This window comes from Scophthalmus maximus, chromosome 9 (genome assembly GCF_022379125.1).
Source record: "Scophthalmus maximus strain ysfricsl-2021 chromosome 9, ASM2237912v1, whole genome shotgun sequence".
Taxonomy (NCBI): Eukaryota; Metazoa; Chordata; class Actinopteri; order Pleuronectiformes; family Scophthalmidae; genus Scophthalmus; species Scophthalmus maximus.
Window position 1 is genome coordinate 10,136,068 of NC_061523.1, and position 10,893 is coordinate 10,146,960.

At 43.5% G+C, this 10,893-nt stretch overlaps 1 protein-coding gene across 4 annotated transcripts in view; it reads right to left on the reverse strand.

Moving 5' to 3' along the window:
- Window positions 1-5,626, reverse strand: part of unc5a (unc-5 netrin receptor A) — a 126,247-nt gene extending 120,621 nt beyond the window's left edge. For 2 of the 4 annotated variants that reach the window (XM_035649684.2, XM_035649683.2), the window contains exon 1: window positions 5,075-5,626. In XM_035649684.2, the coding sequence (XP_035505577.1) occupies window positions 5,075-5,165 (91 nt within the window). In that variant the 5' untranslated portion in view covers window positions 5,166-5,626. The remainder of the gene's footprint in view (window positions 1-5,074) is intronic. The other 2 variants (XM_035649686.2, XM_035649685.2) reach the window with 1 other exon arrangement.
- Between the last annotated feature and the right edge of the window lie 5,267 nt (window positions 5,627-10,893).

Consider the following 10,893-nt stretch of genomic DNA (forward strand, 5'->3'; position numbering starts at 1 on the left):
AATGAATGAGAAAATAAACAATTTAACACATGTAAAATGAATTGATACGCCAAATACCAGCTCACATCAAATGACCTTCACACCATTTCAAAGTTCTTTTTCTCACCACGAGCTCTGTTGACTTTCCATCCAGTCCACTGTATGATGAAGTGGAAGTGGCTTTCACATCGCTCCCTGGAGGCCTCACTAAGGAACTATTAATCCATGGCTCTCCATATTGCATTCAAACCCGCCTTCCCCAGCCACCACCTGGTCTAAAGTAAAGGCCAGGAGAGGACCCAGAGGACTGGACACTCTCTTATTATGAGCTGCACTGAGACACCTCTGGGTTTCTAAGCACATCCTCTGACAGTGACTGATGGCCAATTAACCATTTGGAGAAAAATATTGATCACTTGGAAGACTGGAAAGACCTGGGAACATCTCCCAACATGCCACCATTCTTATTGTTCAAATCAGCAACCAGACAGCACATCATGGACACTATAAAGAAAGACAAGAAAAGTATCTTCGCGCATATAAAGCATCAAATACTACCGCACAGCAACTGTCCACCATATCCGTTTTCTGGTTAACAGCAGTTAGCCAAATCATTGCCGAGTGGTTCGGGAGAAGGGAACAACAGCAGCAAGTGTCAAGGTACTGTAGCATCCAAGGTTCAAGGTCAGCATTGCAAGTTGTTTCTCACCATGAGAGTGTGAGAGAGGAAGAGATGACCCAGGGAAACGAACATTTGATTAAACCCTCCAGGGAAACACTCGGAAACAAGCTTATCCCTGCCGCTCATTGGTGGCCCTCGGATATACGAGGTTGGCCGCTTGTATGGGATGGTTAGCAGCAAGTGACATACAACAGCAGAGATTTGGGGGCAATTTCCCAACTGCTGATACCATGTCAGATGCTGTGCCCTTCTGTGAATTATGGTCCAGGTTCCCATTGAGACATAGGGTAATCTCATCCCACATCCGAGTTGAAAGGTCAATTTTGTGCTACCTAGATAGAAAAGCACTGATAGTGACTATGGTGTGCCGCATTTCAGGGGGGAAATAGCCCAACTTCAACCCCTAAGCGCTCTCCCACAGACCTGAATCATAGAAATAGGGTAATTGAAACAAAAGGGCAGAGTTTGACAGAGATGTAGTGCCTTTGCAGGGCCTCAGCACAGACTGCAGAAAAGAACGGCTAACTCCTCCCCTCCGCGAGGTTCATCCTCCATGTGTCCTCGACAACAGACTCCTCCTCAAGATTGCCATGTGCAAATGATAAGCGCAGGGACACAGCCTTGTGAAAGATAAGGCGCCCGGGCATTTGTCATTAAATGGAGCGTGCTCCTCGACTGCTTAAACCTGACCTGTGTTGACATGCACTGTTTACCTTTTATTCATTTGTGCTGAACTATTATCTCTGCCTCCATTAATCAATGTAACTCTGACTGAAGAAATTACATTTGGCAAAACTTGGACAGGAAGAAGATTGATTTAATTAATTTGTGTTATTTCATACAAACAAATTAACATGATTGGAAAGAGAATTGGAAATGTAATATATTTGATCAGTCCTGCAAATGAGCAACTCCAACTCTCTTTTTCATTATGATATTGTCCAATTCAAATTCTATAAGCAGCATAAAATTCATGACAAGCATTTGTACTCCTGAGGAGTCATATTTAAGTTTTCTTTTAACCCTGCTTTTATTTCTAATTGCCTCCTTTCATGATAATTTCTGCATTTGTATATCATGCTAATTTACTGGGCAAGTATCAGCAGCTGAGAAAATAAATAATTTTACACCAAATCTTCCCTCCCCCACAATGTTCCCATTGCCTGTCATCTGAATTCATATCTCATGACTAGAGGGAACGAAAACTCTTTCTGGTAGTAAATTATCACTTGACTGTAAAAAAACATATCCCTGCAAATACATCGCGATCATTTGCAATGCATTAGCTATGGGACAGAAACAAAGTGGTTTTAAATTTGTCTGACCAGAAGGCAATTTCCCCCAATAAATTATGTTAATTTCAGCTTTTGCTCTCCTTATCGCATCCTTTAGTGAGTCAGTGAGGAGAGACAAAAACTGGGTTTGGGAAAGACAACTCCGAGATGATTTACATTACAATTATGAGACAACTGGCAGAAGAACATCCCTGATATTACGGTACCAAGAAATGGGAAGTCGCAATGACTGTATTATGCAATAGATTTCTGCTTGTTGTCAGTTAATGGCCATCTCCTTGCATCATCACAAGGTTTACACCCCGTGGAAATTGCTCTGAGGTGACTGTTCACTCAAGTAGGGAGGCGCCTGATACCAAATCCCATGCTCCCTCGCTGAACCAGACAACAATCGCTTGGCAACACTCTCACTGGGCAGAGGGGAAAACAAAGAAAAGTTCAGGATTTTTGTTCTCTCTGCACTGATAGCTGCGTTGTTGGGTTTTTTTTGTGTGGATTATCTTTTCTTGAGGAAGTAACAAAAGAACTAACAACAGACTGACAGGCAAGTTTAAGTGAACGGGAAAGAACAGGAGGTGGAATAATCCGCAGACTTACACCCAACACATGCAGCAGAAGTGCTCGTATGCAAATTCTTGTTCTGCTTTGCCTGTGTGCAGCACGGCTCTGTTCCTGAGGCTGAAAGCCCACCTCTCCTTTCTGTCCCGTCCGTCAGATCACTCAACAACACAGCGAAAGGGAAAGTGCTCACCTCGCTCGAATCTAGACTGACAGGCCTTCCTTTATTACTGACTGAGTTATGTTTCCCTGCAAAAAAGACAGGTCGGCTTTTGATACCAATGAATGCAGAGTCAGCAACTTGCCTCTCTACAGAGGATAACTTAACTGATCTCAGCCGAGACTGTCCCGGCCCTGATGTAGGAAGAATTGGCGAGCAAATTACATTTTGATCCATTTCTGGAACTCACTTTGTCCTATAAAAGTAGCCTGTAAGCTGTGATGGGAGCTTATAAGGATGCTTGTCCCGACCTAACATGTGATAGACAGTGACAGACTGAGACAAGGAGAAAAAGGGTCTACCCAGAGATGTGAACAGGAAAGAAAGAATAAAACGTGTTTCCTATAATCCTGCGTCATCTGTTTTCTGAACTGGCTCATCATTATTCAGGGTCACGGGAGGACTGGGAGCATTTCCCAGCATGCACTGAGCAAAAGGCAGGGGAAAAACCCTGGCCTGAATGCCAGTCTATCACAGGGCAAAGAGAAACAAAGAAAACAAACAGTATGACACCTACGGGAATTCGGGGCCCTAAAATTGACCTACAGCTGCAGAATTTTGTATTGTGGGAGGAAACCAGAGCATCCAGAGGAAACCGAGCGCACAAGGGAAGAAGTTCTTGCGGCAGGGCAACATCGCCTAACCACTGACACACCCCTCCGCCCATATAACCCAGAAACCCTATCGCAATGCATGGGTTTCGACATGCATCATAAAATGACTTGTAAATACCACCGCAATGCTACTTACTTAGCTTGATATATGAGGTCCCCGGAGCACGACTGTTTATTTAATCCTAATATATTCATAATTATACACTAATTAATGCAAGAGAAAAGCCCTCTTAATTCATCATCTCTGTGTCCTGAAGCAAGAGACACAATTACACCAACTCTAACATGTTTGCCTTCTGTCCAAAGCAAGGTTAACAGTTCGGAAACAAGCACAAGGCAAATGATGTGTGAAAGTCTCCTGTTTGTGGATACTCACCAGCAGCTTCCAGCTGTGTTGCATTGTGAGGATGATATTTCAAATCAGGGAGAATTAGTAAAGACAGTGTGGGTTTTTGGTTTTTTTAAGAAATAGCCTAAATGCTGATCTGTGAAATGATGCATTATGGGCAAGGAGGGGCAACTGGTTGCACTGATCAAATCATGGATTTAGATGATTGGCTTGAATGTGCACTACATGACCTGTGTTAGCAGAAAGGTCAGTGATCAAATGACAATGTTATCAATACTATCATGAGGATTTGTATCTAGCTGCACAGAAAGGATCCTGTGAGACTTCATCGCATGCTGTCTCACAACTGAAGCATTTGCTGCCCTACTAAAAAGGGAAACTTGTGTCCAGTCAGAATGCTCGGGCTCGCCCACCACTGTCGGTGGGTTCGTTTTTTGTGCACCAGAGCACATTTGCATGCGATCGCGAGCGTCTGGCCAAGAGGCTACATCATAAACTGTAACTCATCAGTGCGAGTAGGTCGTCCACCGACTCCGTAAAGCTGTCACCGTATACTGCGAACGCAGCAGGAACGAGTCCTGGCCGGGGAGAGGATCGGGGAGTTGACCCCCCAGCAGCAGAGCCCCTCCGGCCCGGTCCGGTGCGGTGCGGTGCGGTCCGGTCCGGTCCGGGGCGGATGGATGGATGGATGGATGGATCCAGGCTGCGGGAATATCTAGGGTTCGCACGGTCCGAGGTTTAATAGCAGCAGATTATTGGCGAGGTGATGGAATTAAACCGGGGGAACGTGAAGTGGAGGTTGTGCATGTGTTTGGAGCTCACGGCTGCACTGCCTTTGTCCGTTCAAACATCTCCTACAGCGCAGCTTTCTCGGGCGCCGGCTCCTTTTTCGAGCAGGTGTGGAGCCTCGAACTTCCCTGCACCGCCACCACAGTGCGGACAAAACACGCTCCACGGCGACGCCTCCAATAAATAGATTTGCAACATAATTTTTTTTTTTTTAAAACCCCAACAACTACCGGACACTGACAGTTGGCCTCAAGTTTCAACCTCGACACGTTGGAAGCCGCACGCACACACTCTCTCCCACGTGTAACCTTGGTGGTGCAGGCGTATTGATGGAGACATTAAAAACGGGGGGGGGGGGACGACAATAACGACTGGCCACAACGTGCTCTCTCACGCGTGGCCGCGTGTCGGCAAATACAATCAAAAACAATAATAATAAAGATTGGCCATCAGCAAACTACTTGTCACGTGCAGACGTTCCACTCACTGTGCCTTTCCACACACACACACACACACATACACAGAGAGAGAGAGAGAGAGATAAAACATGATCAGGATGATACAATGAAGAGAGACACGGTAACTCACCAGTGCAGGTGAAGCCGGCGAAGACGAGCCAGAGCGCGAGGAGCGTGGCGCCGAGCCTGCAGCGGACAAAGGGGCCCACGCGTAAGGGCATCTTCGCGCTTTTCTGTTGGTTTTTTTTTGGGATCACCGAAGTTTTAAGAAGGCAAGAGGAGAAACAGGGGCACGCCGGGCTGCTCTCGGGGTCCGGAGAGTGTCCTCTGAAGCAGTAAACGCCCAAGTCTTTCTGTGCCCTCAACAACACATTATCCTCCTGCCCGCGCCGCGGCGATCAGTATCCCGGTGTGTGGCGGCTCCGTCGCTGGCACCAACGCATCACAGGTGTGGAGGATGAAGTGCAGGCTCGCTCGCCGGTGTCACTGTGCTGTTTCACCCCCCCCCCCCCTCCCCTTTCTTATTTCTTCCAGAGCAGCTCTCCGTGGCCAAACTCTGCCTCCGTCACTGAGGCCGAGGGTCGAGGCAGTTTCCTCTTGTTTCTTGCCACTTGCGCGACAGAATCCCTTCCTCCGAATGCGAAAATCGTAAGAGCTGGCATCAGAGTGTGGGGGCTGGGGGGGGGGGGGGGGGCATCTGCTTGCGCAGCAATGCTGGATCTTTAAGTCAGGGAAGGTGTAGCCTACGACGCGAGGAGCGGAGCAGCAAAACCAGGAGCGGATTCCGCGCGCTCGCTGGGCACGGGGCGTCCTGAGCGCGCGCCGTTGTTGTTGTTATTGTTGTTGTTATATCTTTCTTTTCTCTCTAACGCAAACATTTAGCCGTCACATTTTTCGACTAAAGTCACCACGCGTCGGCAGGACGCGACAGAATGGGGATTATTTCCCCCCGTATCCTCGCAAATGTGCTTTTCAACCCCCTGTGCCGTACATGAAAATGACGGATATGACATCCAGTCCTGCGCGATGGGAATCAGATCGGTGCTTCGCATGCAAATGCGCACAGATCACATCTGCATGTCATTGACTTTTCAGTTAAATGCGCCTCTGCTTTGTCTTGAGGTGTTTTTTTTCTTCTTTTCTTTTCGTTTTTCTTTTCTTTTTGTGTTGTCATCTGCAGTGGCCCATACAAACAGTGACGGACAATCACAGGTGAAGAAGCTCAAAGCTCCCATGAGTGTGTAAACCTGTCAGCAAACTCCGACCAAGAGGTGACTTATGGTCCAAATAGCTTCCCCTCTCCTTCTGGGGGGGGGGGGGGGGGGGGGGGGGTCTGTGTGATCAGCCATGCCTTTTACAACTAACACAATCGACAGCAGATTATTAATAAGAGGGTGAGCGTGTGTTGGGGGTCGGGTGGAGGGGTGTTGCTGTGTCTTTGCTTATCCATTCCTCCACACTCACACACTAGTCAGCAGAATAATAAGTGGAAGCACAGAACTAGACCACTGTCTTACCAGCTAATTACAGGGCTGGTGTAGATGGATGGTTCCTCAGATAGAGCGCAGCTATTATACAAACTCATTAAGCCTTCTCCCCATCCAGCATCCCTCGCTAAAGGTCAAAGTCACAGTCAGAATGACAGTAGGATACAAAGCACAGACACACACATTCACGAGCACACACGCATGCGGAGAAGGCACAACCCCACAGCCATACAGTTTCACGATCCAACCCTGACAGTCCTGACGGGCACTGTGAATGTGAAAGAGTAAGGAAGGCAGAGGCACAGCGGCTAAATGGAAGAGGATGACTCAGCCCTGGTCACTTGTGAGGTTTGCTCGTAATGATCTCTCTCATTCTGCTAATCGGCTCTGTGTCCTATCAGGCAGAGCAAGCTGGAGTGTGTCTCTTCCCGTTGCCGCTGTGTGCTTCTTTTTCTCGAATAAAAGCAGCCGAGCTGCACACATTTCAAAGGGGGATGTGCAAGTGAATATATAAAAATGCATATTTTCCTTGAACAAGGAGGGACTTTATCTTCAGCAGTTTTTAAAGACACTAATAGTGTGTTTTTTCTTGCTGTGATGTGTGTTTGCTGAGTCAACCTCTTTCACAAGCGTTCATTCCACTGACCCCTCTGGGGCCCAGCGTCCTGCCCCCTACGCCCCCCCCAGTGAGACTGCATTGAACAATCACAGCTCTTTGGGGAGTTGACACATTCGGTTGTTCATCGATTTGTGGCGTTGTAATTAATTTTCTCTCCGTCATCGGCTTGAGTTGTAATATCCTGAGATTTGAGGCAGCTTGTTCTCCTGCAATCAATCATGAAACCATGAGCCGCCATTTCTCTTGTATCATCTTGAAGTATTGAGCAGCAGCTGTGATCCAAAGAGACCGGATTCAGTGGCCGATAAGTATTAAGAAAACATGAGGCTCATTTGTATGTTACAGATTGTTTAACTGATTGTGTTCACGGGTCCTTTCACAAATGGGGCAATTAAACGCCCAACATATGCAACCTATGAAGACAACTGATTCGCCTGCTCGATAATCATTGATCCAACCAAGGTGTCCTGTGTGAAATTAATATTATTTATTGTTTACAAACAACCGAAGACAGTCCCCCGAGGAGGATGCAGTGCAGGCTTGGACTGTCTGCATTCCAGCACAGGCGTGCAGGGAGAGAGAGGCAGTATCAACTTCCATCAAGACCACAGCTTCACAGGCCCTTGTTTTGTTTATATCAAATTAAACTGCAATGCTACTCCAGAGAGATATAATTGACCACAGTCTCAGATTAAATGACTGTAAAGATCTTAATAAGCCATCAGTGGATTGCATATTACATTGCAAACCACTTATGAGGATGCAGTCCAATGAGAACGAAATTGAGGTTCAGATTTGCATGCCACAGCATTTGAGCCATTAATTACCATGCAAAATGACTGTATGATGATCAATAGTGTATGAATTTAATTAAAGGAGCTTAACAAATCCCAGTTGGAACACTAGGTATTACATTATCAACATGGCCAAGTCATCTACTACTCCCACTGTTGTCTACATATATATATATATATATATATATATATATATATATATATATATATATATATATATATATATATATATATATATATATGCACATTGTATCTATAAGTGCTATAAAGGCCATCATCATCTCTACTTAAGTAACACAGAAATCACTGCAGCTCCCAATACACGAGTAGAAATGTTACGATTGGGTTATGAGATGCATGGCTGTGACTTTGTATAATTTTATAATTTCGCACAAATGGAGATAAAATGGCTTCCGTGTGATCTCACCATATCTGAGTGAAGAGTGAAAGATGGCGAGTTCCAAAAAACAATGAGGAAGAAAGTGAAGGGGAGGGTTGGTGGAGACTGGGGGGGTGAAGGAACCCACTGAACGTCTCTCATTTCAGCAGCACAGACTGCTGATGAAGCTGAACTTCCAATATCCCACTGCTTCAGCTCTGATGATTTCTCAATTTTACAGATATGGCCAGAGAATGTGATTTGATGAAAATGTAAAATGGGATAACCACTAAATCACATGAAGTGGGCAACATTTTATTCCTTGACTATAAATCAAAAGAAGACACTCCAGAAATGAAAGTTGATTTTGTGTGTTTGATTCAAAGTACAACTCTCCTGACTTGGAGGAAGAACGAGATGTCTTGTCGTGCCCTCTAAAATTAGATTCTCTTTTATATAGATTATTTGTTCGTCCGAGAGCTCGAAGGTTGAAAGAAGCCCAGCCCAGTGTTTGAGTATCTTCGCTCTGGAGTTGTTTGGAACGGGAATTCAAACAATTTATTCATAGAATGTGTTTCCATCCCAAATATATTCTCCTATGCTAAAACATTCGGTGAATGTTTGGAAATGTATGATGATTTAATTTTCCCCCAGTCTTTGGATCATAAATAAATTTGCATTCTGTCAGGAAAATGGACTAACTGACTTGTAATTCATCAGACGCACTACTTAGCACTTAAGCAGTTGAACACAGGGTAACACCCCCCCACAGAATTGGCGTACAGCTGTGTGCTGTAATAGGTGAGGGGAAGAAAAAGTAGCACTTGCCTTTTAAAGACCTCATAAAACAATAGAGTAAAGAAGAGAAATGGACCCAATGAATGACACATTTTCGAGCAGACGTGACTTTTGGCAAGATGCATTTGCATAAGGAATGGATTTTGTTTCTCATTTTGAATGTAAATGTTAAGAAAGCTCATCGAAAGAAAAACGCTTCAGATTTGTAATCATGTCTAAAATAAGGTGTCATGTGGTTCTCGGAAAAAATTCGATACAGTATTCATTTTCCTCTTAAAATGGTATCCTATTAATTCAAAATCCTGTACGCCTGACAAAGAATAATATGATGACTCTTTTGGAAACAGCTTGGAAATGTGAAACATTGTGAGTGCGTTTGATATACCTCCTCAACAGACAATGGGTGACAGTAGAAATGTGTCAAGCCGAACCATTTTTCCCACAAGTTTTTTTCCCCTTTTCATGTCATTATTCTCAAAAAAAAAAAAAAAAAGTTTCCTGAGATATGCTTCCTGGAAGGACATTCTCTTGTTGTTTTGAATGTCACATTGTCTACGCGTGCATGGGAGAGGAGACCATGAATGATGTTGAATGTTTTATGACTCCCTGCTTTTGTGTCAGCCCTTCCCATGTGCTGCTCTGCGACTGTGATAGGAGAATCTGACAGGAGGAACAGGAGGAACACGTAGGCTAGCCACACTTAACATTTGAGGAGCCTAGTTTCAAAATGCCACGTATCATCCACGGGAAAATGTTACCTGAGAATCATTAGTCAAGATCAATGTGAGCACTGGAAGAGTTTTGCTTCTGCATATGGATTCTAGTGCCAATATTCAAACAGCTATCCAACCTGCATTTATATATATATATATATATATATATATATATATATATATATATATATATATATATATATATATATATATATATATATATATGTATATATGTATTGTTGTAAGTACATTTACTCAACTACTGTAATAAAGTAGTAACTTGTAGTAGTAAATTTTTAAGACATTTCAAGGTACTATCACTTTACAATCCTTGTATAGCTCTGCTACATTTCAAAAGGATCAAATAATGAACCTTGAATATATCTGATAAAGTTGCTTGTAAATACAAATATATTTTTAAGAAAAGAAATTGATTTTATAAATAGATCTGACCACCATTTTTTAATTCATAAATTCACCCTATGGTCTAATTAATGTAAAAGTGTTTAATACTCATTATAATTTTGCAGATTCCAAAGAAAAATGACAATTAATCAATTCACTGAACAATATTGGTTTTCAAAAGGGGCAGAAGACGTAATTAGTAAAAATAGCCATACTCTAGCAGGGAAAAATCCTGCATTCAATATCTTATTTCAGTAAAAGAACTAAGAGTTAAAGTACCCATTGTTCTAAATGGCACATTAATATGAATTATTGGATTATGATTATTGATGCAGTAATGCGTGCATCACTTTAATGTTGCAGCCAGTAAAAGTGGAGCTGATTTGACTTACTTTCTACTCTGCTGGAAAAGCTTTTCAAAATTCCCTGTGGACTGTTGAAGTTTTTACATTAAATTATAACTGGTAACGTGTTACATTTTGCACACTTTGAAAAATCCAGTGTCACTTTTTAAATTAATTTTCGAACCCAATGAACCACCCAATTATCACCAGAGATTTACAGCAGCAACACCACTGCCTCCACAAGCACATATTCAGCCCACCCAAAAGAATCCACAGTGGATGTCCTTCATAGACAAGACATGATAGATTCCACATAAACATTTACAATATGCTTCCAATGTGTAACATTTTCAAAATGTAATGACCTTCATTGACTGAGCTTCAGAAATCCGACTATCCATTTTGCCTGG